General features: G+C 40.9%; 1 protein-coding gene across 14 annotated transcripts in view; it reads left to right on the plus strand.

The window, feature by feature from the left end:
- The window catches only part of LOC108680545 (longitudinals lacking protein, isoforms A/B/D/L), a 49,558-nt gene extending 23,561 nt beyond the window's left edge, over nucleotides 1-25,997 (plus strand). The window contains exon 5 of one of the 14 annotated variants that reach the window (XM_018169376.2): nucleotides 12,652-14,853. In XM_018169376.2, the coding sequence (XP_018024865.1) occupies nucleotides 12,652-13,362 (711 nt within the window). In that variant the 3' untranslated portion in view covers nucleotides 13,363-14,853. The other 13 variants (XM_018169375.2, XM_018169377.2, XM_047880905.1 and 10 more) reach the window with 13 other exon arrangements.
- The last annotated feature ends 278 nt before the right edge of the window (nucleotides 25,998-26,275 follow it).

Below are 26,275 nucleotides of genomic sequence, written 5' to 3' on the forward strand. Positions count from 1 at the left end.
GAGTTGTTCGAGTATGTCTCTGAATGTAATAGTAACGTTGCGTCAGGGCGTTCTTTATAGTAAGCCTAGGTACATGTATATCCTGCGAGAATCGAGTAGCTGCATCTGGTATCAACTTTACGAGATTGAATTATTTCGTCTCAATTTAATAATTCAGATGCTTATTACCCTATAATTTGTTCACAATTATCATTATGCCCTTATATTTTACCGCAATTCCAGTATTTGTTTGATTTGTTCGACTTGTGCATCGTACTTGAAAATTATTTTAAAGAATATATAGTAATCGTTCGTGAAGAAGTTTTCGCTTGTGAAAAATGTCATAGTTGCGTGGTACGATTGCTATTGAAAGCTGCGATAAAGCAGCTGTGGTTTTAGTGTCAGAATTTATGGTTGCTCAAGCGGTGCAGATAAATCTTTACTGACAAATTTCACATTATTTTGAATTCATAAAACTACTATCCTTTAGTGATACGAGCACAATGTTTAAGATCCCTTCAACATTTCCAGTAAAAATTGTTGGCACTTGCACTTTTTATTCTTTACTTTTGTTAACAAAATGCTTTGACGATTGACCTGATTCAAATGAACCTCATGACTACTAGATGAATTTCGTCTAATAATTTGGTGATTAGAGGCTGTCGACGAGATGCAACGCGCAATGACATACGAAGAATCTAAGAATGAGATGCATTGCAAGTTTAAATTCCATCAACAAGGTTGACTTGACGACAGGATGCGTTTTCGTCGAAGTGGGCGTTCACTTGATCTGTGCTGATAATGGAATGCTCCGTCAATACTGTTCACATGAGCTTAGTCGCGCTGAACTCTACGTGCAGTGCTGAGCATTCCTTCCTCTGTGCAGGCACGTCAGTGGCTCGCCTCCTTGAGTCAGCCTCGCGACTCTGGACTCAGACCAGACATCTACTCTGGACCAAGCTACCGAGCTGCGTCTGTTCTGGCTCGACGCAATACTTTTGATCTCGCCAAGTCCTTCAACAATCGATTTTCAGACTCGCAGGATGCAGATGCACGTCCTCACGAGTGCTCGTATTGTTCGAGGCGCTTCAAAGAGAAGCATCATTTGAGGCAGCATGTACTTCTTCATACGGGCGAGAAACCGTTCGTTTGTTCTGTGTGTGACGCTCGTTTTGTTCAAGTTGGACATCTTAAGCGTCATCAATTCCGGCATCATTTCGAAGCTTCCAACAGTCACAACCCGCATCCCATCCGCACCTCTTCCTCGATTACACAGCTAACCGCCCGCAAATTTACTCAGGATACGAGTTCGTTTCGAGCAAGCTTCGCTGAGCCTGATGCATTCGGTGCGGGCGCCCAGCCGTGCCTGGGTATCGACACTGGGTGTATTGCTGACGCGATGAGAACATGCAGTCAAGAAAATGTTGATTCTAGCCCTGCACCCTGAATTAAAAGCTGGATCCTCGATGACGATGCCTCAATTGAGTGATCAAACGATGTGCTATTCGCCACGACGTTTCAGTCAGCAATTAAAGAAGTAATTATCATAGTGTGAAGATGTTCTTCATGTTAAATAGCCTTTCAATTTGAAATTGTGAACGATTGTTTCAAAGTGCATCAGTTGTATCGCGATGGATCCTACGCTATATTAACGAATTTAAATTGCGTTAGACTGCTACTGGCAGTGCATTGCTATAGACAATGCATTGCAATAACAGCCGAGGTAGCTGTCGATAAAAGTTCCTCTTATGTTAGAAAATTTTTTCAGTCATAGCTGAAAAGTCGCGATATTTTCATATTTTTTTTTATCAAATCGAAATTTGACACTGAAATGAAGGAAAACCCAAGTATAATAAAAATAGATTTTTTTTCTTGTATTTTACTACATCGATGATATAATTAGTTTGGATTTAATCGGTGTTGAGAGTTCAAGGAATTGTGTTTGGGTAAATTGTTGAATATTTCTGAGCATCACACCGTGAGCCACTGAAACCTCTTGTGGAATACTAGACGTGCATATTCCCTAATTTTATTTTGAAATTAACCAGAGCACTTTCAAAACGAAGAGTTTCACTATATCATTTTTTTCATCTTAAATTTCAATGATTCAGACGAGTTCAAAGATGTTGAATATTCATTAATTATTGAAAGGGCGTAGCCGAGTTTTTGCTGCAATTCATTAGCAGGCAGCAAGACCACAGATGTTTAGGCAGAACCAGATTATAATATTCAGGGTTGTTCTAAATTATTGACCCAATTTAGTGAATTCGTATATAGTTAAGTAAATTTAAAATGTATAATTTATTCACCGCTGTAAAGAGGAAGATTTATTTTTTCTTACATATTTATAAATGTTCACTATCTCCTTGTGCTGCACGGCGAACATCTAAACGGTAGCCAAACTCGTTCCACACCCGAGAAAGCATATCTTCTGTTACTGAGTGCACCGTAGCAGTGATAAGGTTCTTCAGATCAGTCACATGGGGTGAGATCGAGTGATCTCGGTGGCCAGAAGTGTAGAGCCTGATCTTTATTTCCTATGCGTCCTACCCAACGCTTAGGAAGCGACTTCAAAAAATGTTCTGCAACTACCGTCGCCGCTAAATTCCGCACTTTGAAATTCGTTACGTTGAAAAAAACTTTTTTGTTTATTTTTGTAGAAACCATTGAAGTTATGTTCCAATAAAATTTCTCTACTTTGTACAAATGTACGTTGAACGGCGTATGCGATAGATTTTGTGATAAAGGTCACGCTGCTGGGGGCATTAATGGTAAACGTTGAAGTGCATGTATTGGTCGTTGCATATTGACACGTACCGCTGAGCGAGCCGTTCTTTCTTGCAGGCATCAGTTGTGGCAGCATCGCGAACTAAGTGGCAGCAGCATCCGCTCGTGGATTTACCCGGTGTGCCGCTGTTGTTGCCGCCTCCTCAAATAATGCAACGATCCCCCTACCTAGATAATTCACTGCCTTGCAAGATTGATCATCTTTCGATTCCGAACATCAATAATCCTGGACGCGTGAATAACCCTACACTACCAGAGTCGTCGAACACTGAACGACTTGAAGTTCGCTTCGCTGGGTCACGGACTCCCAAATACATCAGTCCTGAAGAGATGGCCAAACGGCCTTACAAATGTCAGTATTGCGCCAGTCGCTTCAACAGCAAGAGCAACCAAAAACAGCACGAACGTCTTCATACCGGCGAGAAACCTTACCGCTGTAACTTATGCGATATGGCTTTTGTACAGCTGTCGTCTTTGCTTCATCATAAATCCAGGAACCACACTCAGAACTAATGAACAGCTTTGAGTGTTGGGGGCTACCGTGTACCTGTGATATCGTGGTGTTGGTCAGGTCATCTGGTCTAGCGCTGTATGATGGGTAAACCAAGAGCCAAATAACGGTTCTATAGCGAGGGCATAGACACTAAACTTTTCCTGCCACTATCCACCACTTACTCCATTTTATTGAGAGATGGATACGAACGATAAAAAGTTGGTAGAGAATTGCGGTGCTCTTCTCTCGTAACCTTGCTGTTCAAAGTTTATATTATATTATATTACCTATGTGGTTCTTAGTTCCAACAGATGCGATAATTTAGACGGGAACATCGTTTCTTAGTAGCAGCATCTTGTATGTTGCATCCCTTGATTGGAAAGTCGGACATCACTTTGTGTCTTGTAACCTTTACTTTTGTACTTCACTTTTTTAGTGAAGCAGGGAAATTTGCATTGTTTTCATAGCGTCGTTTTGAGGTCAGCGCGTAGCGCATCATTTCATGTTATTTGTTGCAAAATTTTTGTGTTTATTTATATTTAACGAATAACCCGCTAGTCAAAGGAGCTTTCTTTATTGTAGTTGGGTTTAATAATAGATGCCAACTTATTTGAAGGATTTTGTGTGCTTACTGAAAGGATATATATGTTATCACCATATGCCTTATTTTTTGACTTGCAGGGATTGTTTGTTTTCTAATTTGTGCTCTTGGTAATTTTAGTTCTAAGAGTCGTCATAGTTCCCATTCGTTTACTTTGTATTCTAACTGTTTTTATCACGTCTGTGCCGAAACTGATTAGTATTATTTTATATACGTTGTTCCGTTTTTATCATTTAAATGCCTTTACTCTTTATCTTATGACAACGGAATGAAAGCTTTGATGAAAAGGCCCAGGATTATTTTTCCGTCTAAGTTTCTTTTAATTCAAAATAATTTCATTCAACTGGTAGTATATCAATCTAGCGAAGGAATTGTGGCATTCTTTATTCTCTATGAAACGAATCCATCAAAATGTTCAAGATTTATTCTCCAGTTATCCGTATTTTGAAATTATTTAGTTTGAGAACAGACAAATTAAACCAATATGTTATATGTTACGTTGAACACATGTTTGAGGTCAATGCGTCAGTGTCTTGAACGTTTCTCTAGTCTTTTGATGCTTGATAGTTTATACGGTTATAGTGTTACGTATTGATTATATGCCGTAATATACCGTGCTAATCATCTTTTCTCGTAATAATTGATTATAGAGGCCAAGAGTTTCAGGCCAAGTTATTAGAATTATTATTATATTAGAGGCCAAGAGATTCAGGTCATGTTATTAGAATTATGTGTTGATTACTGCGATTAATAAGCTGTTTGTTGGAATCACTTTCAACAATTTTCAAGTTTGTTGGTCGTTTTTGCATTCATAATATTTTTGCCTGTATGGATTTTACTTTTTGATTCAGTTATAGGTTGGAATTCGTTCCAGCGATCATACGTTTCTTTTTGTCTAATGGTATTCGCTATTAGCTGGTGGCCAATCTGTCTTTGAGAGTAGGCTTTCAATGCATTGCTATTTCTTCAATCTTGTTCACTTGTGACAAGCGTTCTCGTGAAAACATTGCTATCCCAGCCTTCTTAGTGACAAATTGATTAGTTGATTTCGACATTATATTGAGCTGTCAAAGAAAAATCTCGAGTCCACGGTTTTTCTATAACCTACAAAATTTTCGCTTTTGCATATCTTGTCTGATTATTTGTATCAATAGACGTTCACATGAATGGCATCGCACAAGACCCAGAGTTCTGCGATTTGTTTGAAAAAAATTACCTCCGTGATAATAACTGAATAGATACTTAAGCTTCAGTCAGCACATCGGCGCCTCTGCAAACTATCTTACGAATTACCGAAGTTATTATATTTTTATCGTTTATTCTAGTTTAATTTTGTAATTTACGACATTGATTCTGGTCAAATATTTTAATTTTCAAGTCGATTGTGCTGACCGATTTGTATCAATTCCTAAATTTACTGTAACGATTCGTGCGCGTCGATTCTCATAGTTGTGCTACCGCCTTCGATTCGGAATCGTGAAGATGCAATGAAGTGACTTCAATTCGAATTTTGGAAAAATATATATTTTGGTTTCTCTCGACATTTCAAGAACTACGTTATGTGTAAGCGCTTCGAACCGCTTTTTGCAGAATTAAGATGTTCCCTATAAGTTTATGAAGTAAAAGTAGATGTCTCATTTAGTGAGACATGTAGACCCCATACCACCGCTGAGCAGTAAACCAAACGTTGGGGTCTGTTGCAGGCTGGTCCGCCCCCCGCCGATGCTGTCGCCCCCACTTCTGCTTCCTTTTTTGAAGACTTCGCTCCTTCGGCTAGTCACTCACTGGACTTGGCTGCAATCGGGAGCGTGTATCAGTCCCTGTTTGCGCTGTCGGGAGCTGCTCTGCAGCAGGGAGCCACATCAGCTTCCCTGCACACTCCCATCTCTTCGACCTCATCCCCCGAAAATAAACTCAAGTCGCTGTCGAGCGATGGACGCGCCGGATTATCTGGTCTTATCCCTTTTGGTATTGTCGATGACGTCGACGAACGACCTTTTCCCTGTCCATTTTGCGAATCCCGCTTTAAAAAGAAACAGCATTTGCAGAACCATGAGCGTATCCACACAGGAGAGAAATATCTCTGCTCTATGTGCGGCCAAGGCTTCAGTCGTCGTCATATTCTCAAGCACCACATTTATCGCAAGCATCTAAATAATCCACGATGCGGAGTTACGAACTCTCTGAGTGGACCATCTGACAAAAACGGCTCATATTCGGGAAGCACACCGCTCTCTCCTCCGCATTTTGCGCTCCTTCCAATGCTGCAGTCGAACTCAAATCGTTCTCTTAAAACAAACAATTTCCACCCGACTTCGGGAAACAGTCAAAGCAACGGCGACGACGCCGCGGCTACGGGGAGCGACCTGTTGCCGCACGCCGGCGGTACGGCGACCGATGTTGATAGCGCGCTTATGGACGAGCTTCCCGACACCGTAGCGAGTTTACTATCTTCCGCCACTGTCGCTACTGGGGTGCAGGCGCAGCGGCGGTTTTAAGGGGCGACAAATGTTCAATTGCGCTGGTTGTGAATGACACGTTTCTGGTGAAGGTATTTGCTTATGCGCTGCAGCTGATCTAAGAAACGGAACCTGATAAATTATTTAGCTTTGAGTTTTGGTACGAGATACAAGTGGTTTTAATGGAATTGCTAATTATAATTGAAAGGACATTTCATAGAGTTGGCGAAAAGTTTGCCATCGCTTTGAAATATTGTTATTGGTCAAGGTCTATTCGTATATATATATTCGTTTACATCATTTATAAATTTCGTTCACGTGCAATTCTTAAAACGTACTCTTTAATTACTTAAGGATATGTTTTCAAATATTGTGCCAAATTAATAAGTAATTGTTCGGAGCTGGTAAGGATCTATAGATCAGGCTAATGGTTTCCTCAAACTAATGTGATAGACCAGTTTATCCAGTACACGTTTCACATTGTGTCACAAGAATTAATTTACGAGATCCGTGTCTAATTTTATTAGTGTTGAGGGTGCACAATTAACGTCCTTGAACTGTCAAAGATTTTGACATTCGGAGTACAGCGGCAAATAAGTATACGTTGATGTAATTTTGGTAGTTTAATAACTGTATTTTCATTTTGTATATTGGTCTATCTGGAGTATTGCTTCTAGCCGTTTCACATGACGCTATGTTGGCGTTTCGTTTACGCTCTAGTGATTTAAAACAGTATTATTAATCGTTTAGTGCAGCTGTATTCTCATTAGATTAGTGGTAATTAGTCGTGATTCGCATTCCATACTAATAAGTGTAAATATGCGTCTTCCTTGCATGACAGCTCGTCTGATGAGCTCAATTGTCTTAGTCTCTATAACTTTTCTTCTGTGCCAAGACCGAGTTTTTCGAATGGTTATGGATGACGGCTGTGTTTTGATTGAACTTGGGATGCATTTTTATTTCCACAAATAATGCGTTTTTGTTTCCACAGTATTGAATGTGACCTTTTTTTCGGCATAACTGAGGTATTGAAGGCTTGCAGTGTCCGTGTTCCGTTCGCAAAATACGTATTATTATTTTTTTTTCTTACAATGTCGTAAATATTTGGGTGTAAGATTCATCAGCCATGCTGTTTTGGTGCTCGAAATTCAACTGATTCCAATCGATCTTATTTATTATCATAATGCACTCATCCAAATGTTATGAGCTTAAGGAGCTCTTCCTATTTTTATTACATGCATTATTTACGAAACTTTAGGAACAGCAATGCGCCGTGTGACAAAGCAATTTTTCGAGGGAAAGTGGAAACGATTTTTATATTTTTGGCTTTAATATTTTGCATTACACTAGTGGCGAAGGAAAAACATGTACTTAGTTTAATGATGTCCATTTCATGTATATATTTATTTTAGTCGGCACCTTACCGATTGTCGTGACTCTAATACTGAATCTTTTCGTTTATTGTACTAATAACTAGACGCCCATTAGTCACAGTGAATGATTACCTGATATCGATGCTGTTTTAGGGGCGTAGTCGTAAATTGTTTAAATGAATCATGCGTCGCAATAAACGAATTTGTAGTGAAAGTTTATTCTTTCTCCTTGATGGATATAAGCGCGTATCGGGTCAATGCGCATATATTTCCTTAGTCAGAAAATTCAGCAACAGCCTATATTTTTTGGGGGGATATTAATCACTTATGAAATGAAAAATAAAATTATATTCGTCAGGAAATTTTGTTCCCCTTCGATTTTTATTGTCATGTCTCAATACCCAAGCTGAGTTCATGAAGCATTTTATTCCATTATGGAATTATCATAAAAAGGCCTAATTATTTGTGGACGCAAAATTCATTTCACTGCAATATCGACCGTCTCGTTCTAGCTCATTTTGAGTCCAACAGTAAATGCGTACCGTAATGTTTTTCGATATAATTATGTTACGTGAGGTGGAGGGGAGCATGGCTGCCCCATGAAAGCACACACACAATTCTGGCTGGTGGTAAGCTGACCCCTCCACCTCATTTTGCAGGGCCGCTTCCAGTACACTCCCAGCTACTTCAGTCGCCATGGAGTTTCCTCCAAAGATGGAAGCAGTTCCTCTGGAGCGACTGCCAACCAGCACTCGACTGTGGGCAACACCGCCACTTTTGGGAGAATGACAGACGTCTCTGCTTTTCCTCGGGTCTTCTCGTTCTCAGACGATATCAATGCTGGTATCGACTCGAGCGACGGCAAAGACGATTCGGGTTACGACGTGGTAACGGTCGCCTCTCAACTCTTTAGGAAGATGATTCCGCCTGATGGTTTATTGCCGAACTCAAACTCTACTTTGGCAAGCACAGGTGGTGTTCACGCCGCTCGTCCTCACGGCTGTCACTTTTGTGACAAACGTTTCATCAACACGAGCCACCTACGTGATCACCTCCGCCTGCACACTGGTGAGAGGCCGTACAAATGTTCCACGTGCGAGAGGACCTTTGTGCAACGTCAGCACCTTCGTCAGCACGAATTACGAGCCTCGTGCAAGACTCGTGCGTGTTCCTTGTGTTCCAGTGTATTCCCGAACGAGACGAGTATGTTCGCTCACATGAAAGAACAGCATGGCACCTCATCACCTGAAAATTGATGCGGAAGCAAATCTATGAAAAGCTGTCCGAGTTTCTTGTGTTCGTTGAAAAGGTTGTATTTACAAAATTTGAAATCTTTCGAAGCCATATTTCGGGCTGGTGTTGCAGATCTTATAATTTCGTGAAAAGTCGAGATTTTGTTTTGCTCGCTTTCAAATATCCTCGAAAATAACTCGATGTTTGAAAAATAAATCTTTAAAATACGTACTAAATTGAATGCGATAAGAATCCTATATTCGTGATGTCGCATAGTTTTTTGTCGTTAAGATCTGCCGATTGAAACTGGTATGATTAGTGGATATCCAATAATTTATTAACAAGTTGGATGCTCCTGGAGGTACCTGAAATGTTTGGACGCTTAACTGAAACGCGAAAACATTCTGCTCGAGCTTGGTAGGGCTCCATTTTGTTGGAGTTAAAGTAATTTTTCAGCACGAACTTCATGTACCGGAAAACGTTAACTTCTTAGAACGGGATTTGTTTTTTTTTTGTTTGGGTTTTTCTTTGTTCGGTTAATCTTAGTGGGTTTGACGTCTGTTTCGTAGACAGCTTCAGCTTCATGCTGGAAGGCTCTTGTGGATGCTGCCCGAGGAAGAACTGCCACATCTGCTTCTTTATCTTCTAGTGACTGCAGCATTTTTTCCAGGGTTGCCCGAGTGGTTCCATGACTCACAAGACGACGTTCAGCGCAACCATGGTTAACGATAACGACCTTTGGAGAAGCGATTTGAGGTTGTCGATACCCGCATCTCCTTCGTCTCTTCCCTCTACTTCCTACTCTGCACAATTTGCGTCTTCAGACTCTATCTTGAGCGATTCTTTGGGCTGGACCGCGTCTTTGATGGATGCCACCACTGCTACGCGGAGGGAAATGCTAGCTACCTCTTCAGCATCGTCGAGACAACACGCGACCGAAATCGCAAGTTGCGGCGCAGCAATACCTCTGGAGCGAAGGTTTGGGTGTCCAGTGTGCGGTAAAGCCTTTAAACTTCGTCACCACCTTACTGAACACATTGTGGTGCATAGCGACGAGAAGCCGTTCCAGTGCCCTGTTTGCTCCTATGCTTTTAAACGCAATAAGCAAGTCAAGAATCACATGAGAACGCACCACCCTGAAGTACCCTTCTAAATATTTCGTGGTCATTACAAGGATAAGTGAAGCATTATTTATAACGTGGAAAAGTGAAGAATTATTATAACGTGGATAAGTGGAGCATTTATGTAATGTTAATAATGACAAGGCGTGGTTAAGGAGAAAAACTATCTGTGCCATGGGATTTTAAGTTTCTGGGACGAGTTTCCTGGTTCTTCTTCACTAGACGAGGGACCCATGTTTTGCCTACTCATTCTTTGTGTTTAATTTTTAACAGCTTCTCATAACTTTTAGAAATTTAAATGAGTCGATTGTTAGTGCTGACATTGTTCTTGGTTTTTTATTTTGAACGCGTCTTCTAATCTCCGTACAGGATGTATAGTAATCATTCCATTCGACTTAGTGGAGGCTCTAATTTTTATTGCTTAAGATTTTCTTCCTGCTTTTATTTCCTACAATGCCCAGATTTATTGAGCTTGTTCTGTTGCTCGTACCTGTGATTGTGCCATCTGTGAAAGTATTTTCTCAAAATCAGTATCCGTTCGTGTTTCAACTCAGTCTTTATTTTTCAATTGCTTAATAGTTGTTCCCTAAAAATACTTCGGTGAGAAGAAAACTATAAACTATTTCCGTATTAATTTTCTTACATGATTTCTGGCAATGCAGAGACTAATCAGCCAGTTTGATGAATCGTTTATGTTTCGATGACCTCTCTGAGTGGCATACACCGACCAATCATAACTAAGTAACAATGTCTGAAATTAGTTTTCGATAAGTTTAATCTTAACTGATTTTAGATGGAAATGAAAGTTCAAACTATTGGCTGCTCGTTATTCATCATTCATGTAATTCATCTTAGCCATAGGATGATCATTCATTCATCAGTAACGCTGCCGCTGTTCATACCGAAGCATATATTTATATATCTGATCAGTGCCATATCAGTCCTGCAGTAGCAGCAGTCATTTTGATTGCCATTCCGCATGCTTTGTCAATGCCAAGCTTTGTTTTTATCTTTTAAAGTAAATTGCACTTTATTTTTTTTCGTAAAAAATTAACAAAATTTCAGATTAACTCTGCAATCGCAATAATTTTCAAACCCTTATATTTTCTGGCATGAGAAATAAAAGGTAAACTTAAACCAACTTAGTTATAACATTTTTGCTTTAATTTTATGCGGTTGTGCCTAATTATTTAGCTATAAAAATTAAGTCAAACCTGCGTAGGGATATCTGGGTGCGAAATGCCATTGTTGAATCAAGAAGAAATATTTTAATATCATTGCCTAAGAGTTTTTTGTTTCTTTAGCGAAGATGTTCTCGTTGAAGTCGTGTCTCGCACTGGTTTGTTGATCTTCCTTGAAAGAGAAATGCATCGCAGATACGTATAGCTTTTGCTATATCACTGCGCATTTTGTAATCTGATTTAAAGCATTGTCAGGAAAAAATATGATTTTAATGAAGAGTATTTTCGAGTTGAATATTGAAAATCAACTACTGGTGCTACCCAAACTACTGCATAGGCGCCTCGCACATCCTGTGTTACACTTTAACTGACCTAACGAATGTTGAACGTACCTCTTAACTTGATTTGTTATCCTACTGTGCGGTAATGATATTATTCTTGTTGTCGGTCATGGTATCTCGTAATGTTAATTATCATTTTGTGGTTGTTCGCATTTGGTGCTCTAGTTATTCGTTTCATTTATTTCAGCTTGCAATGATGTCCTTGTATTCATCAATGTGTGGCCTGGCGCATCAGATAGCGCAGCTCCGTTTCAAATCTTCTATAATTTCGAGAGGAATTTATTTTATCACATCGAAAGGAACTCGAAGTTATTTGTATAAAACTACAGCGAATATCGTATAGTTATCAGCCATGTAATGATCGATTCTCTTTTTAACTATGCTATGTTCGCGTTATCATTATTCATCTGAAAACGTGATAATAAAGATTTGCAAAACTGTTGCGTTCCCCTTCTTTCTACCGAAAAAATACAATGCGCTACTGACTAAAGTTCTCAAAATGTTTGACTGGCGCGCGCTGAAGCATTCACCTAATAGAATTTTTCTGATTCTCCTGCCCAATAATTAAGCTGATTAATCGGCGAATATGCAGTAGTTTCTCCAGACATTAATTAATCAATTTTAGCTTATTGACCTTTATTGTCTTGGTGAACTTTACTTATGGCAAGAATTATGGGCATGGTTAACTTCGAGTTTAAAGTTTATTATACTAGTGATATTGAGGTTGATTTTGTTCCTTAGAAATTCTTCGGAAACACAAGGAAATTTTGTTAACCCTACAGACGATCAAGAATTCTCGTTACGAATCGAATGAGACCCAACATCAACATCGAATGAGACACAACATTGCGACCGCATTTAAAAATCCATACCTCCACCTAATTTTTTCACAGGAATTTTTCTTATTATCAAGAGTTGATTCCAGCTTTAATAGACGTCTTCACCATAATGTGCATCCGGAAACTTTCTGTTCGAAGCTTAAGTTAGAGAAGAATTAGCTAAAGTCTGCCCGCATAAGCTAAGGAGCACAATTGAGGTGGTGTGTGTGGGGCCTCGGAGTGACCGTACTTTATCCTGTTGCAGGTGAAGTCGAGCCCCCACACTACTCATGCCCTGGTCGCCGTAACCACGCTGCCGTCCTCTGACTTGTACCCTAACCAGACCTCGAGCTCTCAAGTCTTCGCCAGCATCTCGGCTGATCAAGACTTTGGGGCCGTGGTTTCTCCCTTGTCTCAAATGAGTTCCATTGCTTCTTCTGTTCGTGGCTCTGACTCGTTGGCTTACCAAAATTCGAATTTAGGAAACCAATATAGCAACTCGGATGATCCCAGCTGCTTGGAATCTTTTCCTTCTACCTCGATGTCAAGTGGGCGCAGTGCAAGACGCAGTAACACCGGTGGCTTTGCCTGTCCTCTGTGCGATCGAGTCATGCTTTTTAAATCAGCTTTTGCGAAACACATGCGCACTCATACCGGAGAGAAACCCTTTGCTTGCGAATTTTGTTCGTATCGTTCCGCTCAGGTTTCGAACCTAAACGTGCATTTGAGGTCAGTTCATAAACAGTACACTTCGCCTCATCAAGTGCGTCACCATTTGCAGTCCATTCGTCAGCAACAATTTCCCTCCAGTCTTTTCCTTGACGCTGAACGCGGGTTCGAAGTTCCCCAGTCAGCCCTAGTGCCTTTAGTTCAACTGCAACAACCGCTCCAGTCTCAGCTCCAGCACCTGCTCGCAGGCCAAGAAGCTTCTCTGCCATCCAGCGAGCCCAGCCCAGATGACCCCGAGCTGCAATAAGCCGTTGGCGTCTTTATGCTTCAACCTTGTGCACTTTTATTTATTTATGAAATATTATATAAAACACTGCTCTGGAATATCTCTTAAAATTTAGTTCATCCAAATGCATGCTTGTTGGTTTTGAAATCAACGCTGACAGCTTAGCATCGCTCATTATATGTTTTAAATTGCCAATTTTGTCTGACAGCCTCATACACTCGAAGGCGTCTGATAAAGACATGTTTTCATCTCTTTAGCGTTTGTGAAAGCAATGGTTGTTGTTGGCAAAATAAAACTGGTCCTCTCGTAGGAGGGAGTTATTTAGTAGTTTGAGCGATAATGCAGCATAAAACTGAAAACTAACGTGATAAAATTTGTATTATTGGTGAAATGAGCACCTACATTCTAATAAAAGTTTTTTATAATTTGTTATACAGATGGCACAGTAAGTCATTGTTTTGCCCACTTTCAACCTTAATGATGATTAAATGGTCTTGTGGAACAGAATTTTACGTAGCTATTTGCTGCCTGCGACAAGATGGGCTCAGTAATCACTATGCATTTCCAATATTAGGGCGAGTGCCGGTTCTTATTTATAAATATTGTCTGAAGTAAATGTTAAGACGACATTGTTAAATCGCAAGCACTTGTCGTGATAGTGATGCGTAACTTGAAATAAATTTATAGCCTGCGGTAACTTGAAATTTTTGGCCTTTGACATTGGTATCGGAACTATTAACTATTTTTAATGTATCTTCATAATTACCTACGAATTTAAGTGAAGCTCTCTGATTGAGTCTGGTATTCATAATCGTTACAGTTTTCGGGAATTTTAATGTTTTTACCAATTTCTCACATTGTAATTCTTGTACAGTTCGCTTGTACGTTGCTAAATTTCCGCTGGGGACCAAGTCGTAATGCAATAAAGTCGGAAATTACTCTTCGAGTGCCTAACATCGGACCATTTTTTCTCAATTTAAATCGGTTTTTCACCATAATAATATCGCAAGCCATATTTATTCATTTGTTTATCTACTACGCCAACCCTCCTGCAGTTTCGAGGATTATTTCCGATGTTCGAGTTATTTTTTTCCGTGAAATGCTCACAGACCATATGACCGAGCTCGAAAGCAGCCCTGTGATCGGTCCTGAAATCGAATCCGCAGGCGTCATCGATTAAAATTTTGAGAGGTCCTGTCGGGAGAAAAATCTGCACAAGTCCGGAAATAATTATTTAATACCCGCAAAGTTGGTCTTGTATGGGATGGCGTCGCGGTCCTGTCCCGGACTGAGATCACTGATCTCTAATTACGAATGCCGAGTATTGTTCAACTCTTGTAAAGTTGTTCGTGTAGTGATAATATATTTTTAATCTCGCTGCATGGCATTGAAATTCAGTCTCTATCAATGCAAGTGATTCGCTATGGGAAATGATTACCTTTGTTGAGTTTCATGCGGTAGAAACTTGCTTCTCCCATGAAGCTGGTATCTTTCGTTCAAAGCGTGTGTCTTCTTTTCAGCTTTGGCGAGAGACTCCTTCGTCTGCACGAAGCCTTCTGAGCTCAACTCATAGTCTGCATCGTCGCGTACATCCTTCTGCTGGTCAAAGTCAAAGTCAATGCCTCGAAAATCAAGTCGTGGCTGATATGCCAGAAATGTGGTCGTCTTTAGCGGGGCATCACGAAGGACCTGGATCATCTCACGACCCCGGGTTGACAACCGCCAACGCTTCCAACTTGAATTTCTTAAACTTGATGATGGGGCCTGAGGAAGGCTGCTTAACGGCTTCTAATATGGCAAAAAGTTCACACCCTGATAACATCTCTCCGGGATCTGGCGGCTTCGAGTGTGAAGTCTGTGGCAAGCATTTTCTTATTCATTACTACTACAGACGCCACATCATGTCTCATCAGGAAAAGAAGTTCCAGTGCCCTTATTGCCCTACCCGCGTTTGTTACAAGTGGAACCTCAAAGCCCACGTCAGCAAGCTGCACAAGGATAAACCTCCTCTCTATTGATAGGGAAAAGTCATCAGTAGTTCACACAGCGGGCACGAATTAAATATTTCATGTTTACTCCCGCACTGAATTTTGAAAATCGGTTGAGACTTATTATGGATATTTAAAAAAAAGGTGTGCGGTTTTATTTCGGCTGAGATTTTATCACGTACTTCACATCGTCATCGCAGACCTTAGTGGCGATTCATCTGCAGTAGGTTGGAGTTTATTTGTGCCCGTTCTCCAACGTCGGTCCATTTTCTTTGTTATTATGTTTTCGAATGGGGTTCAATGATTGTTTAGAATTGTGTTTGACTGTCTGGATTGTAAACTGAGTTACGCAATTGTATTTTTCTCTTTCTTTCTGTGCAGGACAGCTACAGCCTTTCAAACTTGGCAGACGTATCCTATTTTTACTGCTCCGGAGCTAATCAAAAGTGGTTTAGGGACAGCAAGCGCGCTAGAGATCCATCGAGCTCGTACTCCAGCCACGAAACCTCATCCTTAGGACTCGAATTGCCCGAAAATTTAGTCGGTACTCCCTCGGATATGTCAGTGTATGCGTGTCCGTTCTGCGGCAAGGTGTCAATGTCGCGATATGATCACGAAAAACACGTGCGCAAGCATACTGGAGAAAAGCCTTTTGCATGCACCGTCTGCTCTTTCAGAACAGCCGATAGATCAAGCTTATCACGACATCGTAAAACGCATGGCCAAAGTCTTCGATTGCCCTGATCTCCTTCGCTTGGTTGTAATTTAGTTCCCGTGGTTCATGCGATGAAATAAAATAAGTTCGATTCGTTTGCAATGACCACTTAATTTGACTTTTGGATCTGCCGCATAGCCTTACAAATGGCCTGTTCTGTTGCAGGACTTCCTTGTGGGTTCTGTCCGCTCCGGTTTGTGCACTACTCCGATCTCCTTCTACCAATCCTCCACCTCTCTACCCTCCCTCTCTTCTTCTCGAAGTTTTGATGGAACTCGTCGCCACTCCGAGTTTTCTCGTGGCCATGGTCCTCCAACCTCGAAAGATTCGTCCGAAGATCAAGCGTCATACGTGTGCCCTCAGTGTGGCAAAACAATCGAAACTCATCGCCGATTCCAGAGACATCTTGATTACCACAAGCAATCCTCTTTACGGCGTTTTCCGTGTTCCGTATGCGGCAAAGTTTGCGTGTACGAAAGTGACCTACGGAAGCATATGCGAGTGCACACGGGCGAAAAACCTTTTGCATGTAGTTTCTGTTCATACCGCACTGGTGATAGCAGTAACTTATCCCAACATCTCCTCACTCATGCGCCTCAAGCTCTTTAGTTGTGGTTATAGTACTGATAACTATTATATAATCTCTTTTTACAGTCTTTCACAACTATTCGAGTCACCAAAAGCTATTAAAATGGTTATTTAGGACAGTAGAAAGAATCTAAACAACAATATTCGATTCTTTTGAGGAAGCGACAGAATATCTTCATTTTTTGTGCTTGTTCCTATTTTTCGAACGTACCAATTTGGTCTTATGTCGTGCTGCATGCTTCAATTCAATAGAATATAATTATTAGCGTCAGATCTTAGTTTGGAAATTAATTGCGTAAGAAATAGTATCTTATCTGTTGCACATTCAGAAAATGACACGCACGAAACGGAAATCTATGAACGATCTGTGTACTTATTTAGTTTTACCAAATATTACTGTCAAATTTCAAGCTTACTATACCTACTCTGATAAATTTTATAAATATGTTTCTTGCGAGGAATGATGTAAATATTGCTGGTATGACGTATTTGTCACAACTTTAAGGTTCCCGAAATGATTATTTTGCCAACGAATTATTTTTATTGCTCAATGAACTGTCATGATTTCCAATCTGCACTGTACTTTGTTCTTTACATTACTTTAATTTAAGCTAGTTTTCGTATCGAAAAATTTTGAAATAACTCTAATGTTGGGCTGCTAAATATTCTGCAAATTGACTTCTCAATCAACGTAAATTTAATACTTAGGTTATGTGGTGAAAAATAAATATGTAACAGAAGTAAAATTTCTTCAAATTAAACGTGTTATATCCTTTACCCACGCTTCTATTTTTTATAAAATTTTCCTACAGTGAATGCTGCTTTGAAATCGCAGATGATCAAGAGGCCTAATTTGTGGCTTCCATTTATTGTGAAGTTGAGCCACTTCATCGCGTTACATGCCTGCGCTGTCTCTGATTGTCAGTCATTATTCTGGCCATTGAATCTTTGATGATTATCAAGGCGAATGGCTGGACTCGATTGTCGTCTGACGCAGAGGGATATTGAGTAGAAACTCAGCCGGCCAAAGAGCTCATGGGCGTTTGTTTTGTTACAGGCCCTCATGCCCGGCCGCTCAGTTCTGGGTCGTGCACCTGGGCCCGGTTTCGATTTCTCACTGCAGCCACGCAGAGCCCCTCCCTCCGAGGTTGACCACCAGGCCGTTGACAGCTTTCTGACCTCGCCAGTTGCTCTGCACAGATTACCTCCAGATCGAACGCAACCACATTACTTTGCGAGGACTTCCACCTCTGAGACGATGCAGCAACACAGTGATTCTTTATCTTGCTCCGAGTGTGGCAAGACCTTCAGTAATAGTTTGCAGCTTGATCGACATCTGAAGTACCACAGAACGATGGGCAAGCAACGCTATCAGTGCCCGTATTGCAACAAAATTTGCACCTTCGCTGCAAACCTGAAGAAGCATTTGAGAATTCATACTGGCGAAAAACCATTTCAGTGCAATTTTTGTTCGTACCGAACAGGAGACCCAAGCAGTTTGTCTCGGCACATCAAAAACCACACAGGAAGGGATTCATTTTGAAAAAAATTCGGACCAGATTTTCCAATAAATGGAACGTCTCAGCTTAAATGTTCCTATATTGAACATGGAAACGTTCACAAACGCGAGAATTATGCATCTATCGTTAGTCGGTGCGGACGTTTGACGACGCAATGTTTCCTTCCTTAAGTAGGTGCTGGTCGATTGCTGCGTTGGTTTCTCTCACAAAGTTTGTTTAATCAACCGGTGAACTTGGTATGGTGGCGTGCTATAGACAGAAATGAAATTATGCCGATAATTTGGACTAACTCTCTCGTGCAATAACGTTGAGTTGAACGTAGGTATCAAGTAGGATTAAATGTTGGAATGCTCGTTGCTGTCTCAGATTTCTACGATGACTATTGCCTGATGCTGAGTTGTTCCGTTACAGGGGAACTATGGGAGCGAAGGTTACTCACAGCTTGGGTTGTGGGATCCAGACATAGCGTTGAACCGGAGCAGTTTACTCCCGAGCTACGTTTCTCGGGCGCGTTCGCAAGAAGCCCTTACCCCCGCCGGTCATGCCACCTGCTCCAACTTTGAAGGAGAATCTTACACATGTTCCATATGCCAGCGCCAGTATGCACATCCTGTATTACTACGCCGTCATATGGCATACCATGAACGAATGTCAGGGAACCGGCAGCACCAATGTTCGGTTTGTGGAAAGTCATGTGCCTATGCGTCCGACCTGCGGAAGCACTTGCGTACGCACACGGGCGAGAAGCCACTACAATGTCCAATCTGCGGCTTTCGCAGTGGAGATCCTAGTGCTCTAGCCAGGCATTCCAGGAAGCATCATCAGGAGCCAGTGCAGTCTGATAAGTTCTAATCCAGGAATCTACTAAATCGTCGATACCGAGGGGTCTGACGTTAGCTAAACATGCTAACATGTTTTTCATTATTTTTTTGTTATTCAAATCTGACGTCGATGCAAGCCCAACAAATTCATAAGGTGGTTATTTTTTTTTTGAATTTGGGGATCCCTTCTCTATAAAAACTAATTTAGTATCCTTTGCTTGCACGGATTTGTTTGGAAATGTTATGTTGATTTTAAGATTGAAGCGATGAAACATGATGACGTGACATTAGGGAAGCGAGAAGCGCATCACCGAGTTAACCTTGCTTTGGGACTTGCAACAAATATGTGCTCTCCGTGTCCTGGTTTCTTCTTCATGATGTAAAAACGTAGTGCGGATGTTCCGGAATAACTCAAAGTTGATTTGGTCATATTCCGTTCTTCAATGCTTCAAACTAAAATTTCTTATGACGACTTGTTCGTATTAGAAACGGAATAATTTGAACTTCTTTCTATAGCGATCATGCTATTTATTTCAGCTGCGGATGATATTTTCAAAATTGATGAAGCTTCGATTTAAACTGTACTGCTGCACAGATTTTTGATCTGATTCAGCTTGGTATTTTTTTTTAATTAAAGGTTTGAATGATACTGTGCGGGTACAAAACTTCAATTTTTTTATTATTATTGTTGAGATGAGGTTAGTTACAAATTTGGATTGTTTAATTTGTTCTTATTTTCCTCGGTAACCTACACAAGTTAGTTCTGTACAAGTACTGGAGCCTCTGTAAATAGATGTATTATGTTCTTCTTTGATGTTATTTTGAATAAAAACTGGATGAAAATAAGAATACCCTTTTTTGTATCCTTAACATTAACTGGTGTTTATTTATTCAAATTTTATTGCTTTTGAAAATTCGTTGAAATTTAAATCGTGGCGTATTTTTACGTTATTGTTACCTTCTATTTTATCTCCATACCGAATTCAAGTTGTGCTATTTAATGAGCGCAAGCCTCTCCGTTGTTTATCCTTAGATGGTTTTACAGCGAAATTGTAAAGAACTCATTGATTCACAATAAACAGCAAAAATGTTCAAAAGCTATCAGAGAAATGAAGAACATACGCGCGTTTTACGCGTTACAGCAAGTATTAAATACATCAAAAGCAGTGCAGTTTGTACGACGAAAATGAACATAAAAGAAAAGCGGTCAACTATAATCCGAATTTGAAATAGAAGATTCTTCAGTCTGCAGCGCTAGTTTAAGACGTTACTGAATGTGATATATTGTTTCATTCCTGGAATTTGTTTTTTGTTCCAGGAGCTTGTAATGTAGGTCTTGTATTAGGGTACGCACACAGTGAAAGCAGGTTGCCAGCGTGCTGGTTACCTGCTCAGTCTGGCGCCTGAAACCATAGAATATAGAAGCCTATTCGTACAGGTTTTCACTGTGAACACTTACATTATTATCCTATGTTCATTCTTGTGGCAGGTTGGAGCAGGTTGCCCGCGCGGGCAAACCTGCTTTCACTGTGTGCGTACCCTTACACAATTTCTCGTATTTTATTCAATTTCTTCACTACTCGTAGCCTTGAAAGAAATAAGGAAAAATGGTGTAAACTGAGACTTCGCTCATGTTTAAGCGCGTAAAATACTTGAGATTAGGAAGACTGATTACGTCGTACGAAATTAAAGCTGTCTCTCAATGCATGCAGCTTACTTATCAAATCATGGATGTAGGTTGAATATAAGAATCTCGATGATTCTGACAGCGCTGCTCTCTATTGTTGCAGGACGCAGTGATGCAGCACCTGCTGCCTTCATCTTCCTCACTGAACCCCTTCACCTCCCCAAGCCTCGCTACTTCAGCGCATTCATACGTAACTTCAGCACACGCTTATGTCACTCAGGACCCTTCTTCTGTCGCCGCTTCGGCCCTGCATTCAGCTCAAGCCCTACCGTCTGAGATCATGTTGAATTCTGGCGCATCTCTTGCGTGTCCAGTGTGCAACCGGACATTCGAAGACGTGGCCAAGTTGCGCGTGCATGTCCGCTACCATTCACGATACCTGAGAACTGCGAACGTTTGCACTGTCTGTGGCCATCGTGCTCAGTCCCGCTCGCACTTGAGGGTGCATGTGAGAACACATACTGGGGAGCGTCCACATGCATGCCCCAGTTGCCCTTACCGAGCCTCGGATCCCTCTAATTTGACTAAACACATTCGCGCGTTGCATCAACCTGACTACGTTGCCTGACCACGCCGGTAAAATGGTCGAGTTATTTGCTCCTGGAGATTAACTCGAATTGCGTTTATCAACCGTGAATGGCGTTAATGCTTCTGCCAAAATTTGCGCCCCATGCATGATGCGTGACTTGCGCTAGGACTCTTGACAGGGACTTGCAATTTATGCCTAATTAATGTGAGCAAGTTGTTGTTAGTTTTGAACTGGCTCTTCCAGTGATTCCTTTTAAATGTGCTCGTTATCATCTAGATTCCAATTGTGGTTTCTACTGCGTACTCCATTTATTACTATAAAAATGTCGTAGGTACATTAACTGCACTGAATATTGAGTGTTTTCGGTGATAATGTGTATGTTAGGGCATAACTTGTGCATTTATTCTTAAATAATTACCCGGATGTTGAGTGAAGTTTTTAAACGAAATAAATCTGTGTTTTAGTGATTATTAATTTATATTGTTGTGCAAATCGGCTTGAGTTGAATGAATTGTCAGTACGCACAGTCTTTCTGCCTCTTTCGTTAGACTTCATCCACGAAATAAAATTTTCTGATGAAGCTTATGTGGTTTAGTTGTATTATGAAATATAGATTAAATACAATTGGTTTTCTAGGCTAAGTTAAGTAGCTAATTTCGGTTTTCTTTTATTATGTTATTTTAAATATTTGTTGGCTAAAGCTGAGTTCTCAGCCTGGAACGGTCACATTTTTTGCTTAGTATTTGTATACGTTTTGGAGAATTTGTTGTTAACAATTCTCTTTGAAATGGATAATAAATTGTACGAAAGTTTCAATTCTTCTAGCTTCTACCAGAGACCAATTTCGATCAGTGTCCAGTTTCGACCTGTTAATCGAGGGAATGCGACCACGCAATTAACATTGACTGGTGATTCTGCAATTTATCAGCGAAAAAATGCTCCAGATGACTTACAATAATAATAAATTGGCGACTCCGTTTATTATTCCGTATCAGCCTTTGGGTCTAAAGGCATTTAGCAGAATGACGATTTCTAATCCTGGGGACTATTTAAATTCATTGAAAAATTAAACTATCAAGCGTCATCCATACTGCGGGCCTAAAACTATATATTTCTCGTTCATTTCGTCTACGCGGCTAGTTGATTAAAAAAAGTGAGTCGATTTCCAGTATCATTTTGCGCTGCCGTTGATCCATCGGGCAGCATGAGTACTTCAATCCGCAATGAGTTTAAGTACAGTACATGAATCGGTGATTTTTAATTACTCTTAGGTGATTTGTACATGTTTACCATGTTTACTTGAAATGGTTGGACTATTTGGAGCTGCTTCTCCTGTGCTTGGCTCTAACTTGAGGTCTCGGTTGTGCAGGCAAGAAGCGGTGTCGGCGTCTCGGCCGAACGCACTCACTTTTCTCACAATAGCTTCTGGTGGAGTGACAAGGACGCTCACACTTCGCTGGATGTTTTCCATCCAATTGTGTCCGGTCCACGCAGTCTTTCTCACGATGATGGAGGGCTGGGTTCCAAGGATCGCTTTGGGCTTCGCCGAGCACCTCATACGTCGTGCCCTGTTTGTGGCGTCAACATCAGTCGTGCCAATCTGAGACGTCACATCCGCACCCACACTGGCGACAAGATCTTTGCGTGCCAAAAATGCCACTACAAAACTGGCGATAAGTCAAATTTTCGGCGGCACGTCTTTAAGCTGCATCCGCTCGAGGGAGAGGCTCTCTTGGCAGCGGACGGAGGCGCTGCTTTGGACTTGAACGCGTCCTCGGAAGGGGCTTGGTTGTGACCGCTTCAAAGTGATACGTTAGAGCGTTGATTTTGGGGAGACAAAAAGTAACCGCAGTGTAAAGAGTAATTATTACTGAGATTTCTTCTGTAAGGCTTATCATACTTTGTTTCGCGTTACTACACTATACTTCGCTTCGGACAAGTAAAGTTGCTAGCCGATCCGTCGAATCATTTGTGAATCAAGAGAAAGAGATAGTAATGATCGAGATCAATGGAATCGATTAGCATTTTTTGATTAAGTCAACATAGAATTGAATTTTTCATAACCATTAAGGGATGGGTTTTTCTTGAAATTTCGCCTATAGTTTAGTTTTTATGTGAATTTGAAGCTGAAGGGAAACGCCTGTCAAGCTGGGTCTCCATTTTGAACTGCTGCCAATGTACCTCGAATGTGTTTGATGAACCACCGTGATATTATTAATGATATCGATTATTGGGATATTGGCGATTAATTACTTGCTTTAATTCGAACTTTCGCCGGTAGAAGTTTATGAGAATTTCTTATTTATAACAATTATCTCTTCATTTCTCATTCCGTCCAAGTCGGAGCAAGTGGAAAGTTTGCATGTGCTCCCAGTAGTCTTTGTTCCAGGCTGGCATTACGAGTTCTCGACCATTCGCCTTCAAGTAGCTTGTGTGAGAGATCCTGGTAGTAGAGTGCTTTGAGTTTCCTTATGATGTAGATTACTTGGTTACACATAAGTTTTCATTTCAATTTAGCAGCGGATAATATGTTTTAGTTTGCCATTCTGAACGAATTGCTCATGCAAGTGCGTGTTTGTGTTCCATTTTAATAATATATTAAAAACCTTAAATTATTTGGTACAATGCTTCTGCATATTCTGCTTGTTTTAGGATTTATTTCAATTTTTATTTGATTTTAAGATACTCAGATTCGTGTAAAAAAATTATTTGAATCGTAAAAGGGTTGTCAGTATAAAATTTGTCGGTTTTTTAATCTTCGATTTAGTTTAATCTAACGGCTTTATAATGTAGTTACCAAGTCGGAACTTGAATCCCCTGCTGTTGAGTGCAGTTTGAATTCCGTTTATCGGGTTTTCCTGTTACTGAACAAGAGGGTTGCACCATTTCTATCAATTTAAAAATCTTGTGTTTTAAGTCAGCCTCTCGCCATTCTACTTCATGCAGTTCTATATCATGTTGCTCTAGAATCTAGATCACATGGTTCTAAATGATACGACTACTGATATGTTGGAAAAGGAGAAGCATCTGTGTACTGCGAAATCCCCTGTAAATAAATGACTCCTATATAATTCTGAAGCGGCAAACACCGAGAGTAGAATATTCTGCCACGACACTTGTTTCATTGACACTTCGTTCCGTAACTTCGTTATGGGCATTCAAACCGTGCCCATTCCACAGGTATAGGCGAGGTATACTATTCGAATTTTGTAATGGTATACATAGGAAACGTAGAAAAACTCTACAGCTACTGACTTAGTACACAAAGTTACACCGTTTTTTCATGTGAGAAATGTCAGTTTCGGCTCGGTTATTTTATTCATCAACTCGCAACATCTGTTTTTCAAATCATGAAATCAAACCCGAAAACACAATTTTGTTGAGAAAAGTAAGGAAATAAGCTCACGATTCAATGGAATTACTAAAGCTCAGTTACAAACGTACTGCTTGATAATTTAAGCGAAATAAACAATTTGGTATTTTTTTGCTACACGTATTAAGAGAGATTCTTAGTGAGTACAAAAAAATGATTTCCACAATTTGTTTCACGCTTATTTTTCTTATGTTACTTGTGACGACCTTGCCTTGATCTCAAAGTTTATGTATTTCTAGTGTCTACTGAAATATATTCATTATTATCATTGCTAACAGCGATTTATTTCCACAGAATGAATACCTCGCTTCCTTGGCACCGTCAGATCAATTCTTGGCCGCGAGTATCCTAACCGACGTTGTGGGTTCTTCCTTGTCTTTGCCGTCGGCATCGGGGGTGAACAGACCTGCGGGTGGCGTTAGCCTCCCTCCTGCAGGCGGTTCCTTCCCTGAGCAGTCCCTGCTACTCGGCAACCCTGGACAAATGCTTTCAAACAGGAGCGTCAACTCGGCGTCCATATCCTCCGCTGCCCTGACTCTTGCAGCGGCGGGTGCCAACTTCATGTGCCAAGCATCATCTTCATCATCAGCCGCCAACAACGCTGCTGCGGGGCCTGCCAGCAAGCGAGTCGAGTGCCCCGTGTGTGGCAATGGCATGGCCAAGAGTTACCTGCCAACACACATGCGCCTGCACACTGGCGAGAAGCCCTTCGCCTGTTCTAAATGCTCCTACCGAACAGCGGACCGGTCCAACTTGAACCATCACATGCTTCGTCACCGCGCGCAGGCGGCGCTCGAGACGAAGCCATGTGGCTCAGAAGACGAGGCTGCTATCCTTTTCTCGTAGGGCGAGGCTGCTATCCTCTCCTCGTAGGACGAGGCTGCTATCCTCTCCTCACAGGACGAGGCTGCTATCCTCTCCTCACAGGACCAGGCTGCTATCCTCTCCTCACAGGACGAGGCTGCTATCCTCTTCTCGTAGGACGAGGTTGCTATCCTCTCCTCACAGGACGAGGCTGCTATCCTCTTCTCACAGGACGAGTTGCTACCCTCATAGGATCCATAATTTCACTTGCTTAAAAGGCCTTACTTCTTCCTCATGAAGTCCAAGCAAGCCTATTCCTAAACGATAGTCGTACATTTCTTCACCTGACGCTCCATAGCGCTATTTCCTGTAATTGATGGGGGACTTGCAGCTTTTTATCAGAGAATCTAATCACTCGGTTGGTCCTTCAGTTTTTAATCATGTGATCTAATCTCTCGGTTGGCCCTTGAATTTTTATCAGAGAATCTAATCACTCGGTTGGACCTTCAGTTTTTAATTATATGATCTAATCTCTCGGTTGGCCCCTGAATTTTTATCAGAGAATCTAATCACTCGGTTGGACCTTCAGTTTTTAATCATATGATCTAATCACTCGGCTGGCCCCTGAGATCACGCAGCATCGAACTACATATTTCCATGAGTCGTGCCAGTATTTCTTACTCATTGAATGACGCCTCACGCCTCATCGCTCGACGGTTTCAGAATCTCGTAGCTTCTCGGTAATGAAGCGCGGTGTGGCTGGAAGTAACTTATAGATTTTCATTGATTCAGGTATTATAGAGGGTGAATAAAATATTAATGCTAGCCTAATTACGAGTAAGTTCCAATTTTAAATGAATATCATCAAAAAGTGTTGTCTTACATTTATATTTTCAAATTATTGAAAAA

Source organism: Hyalella azteca, unplaced genomic scaffold (genome assembly GCF_000764305.2).
Source record: "Hyalella azteca isolate HAZT.00-mixed unplaced genomic scaffold, Hazt_2.0.2 contig6573, whole genome shotgun sequence".
Lineage (NCBI taxonomy): Eukaryota > Metazoa > Arthropoda > Malacostraca > Amphipoda > Hyalellidae > Hyalella > Hyalella azteca.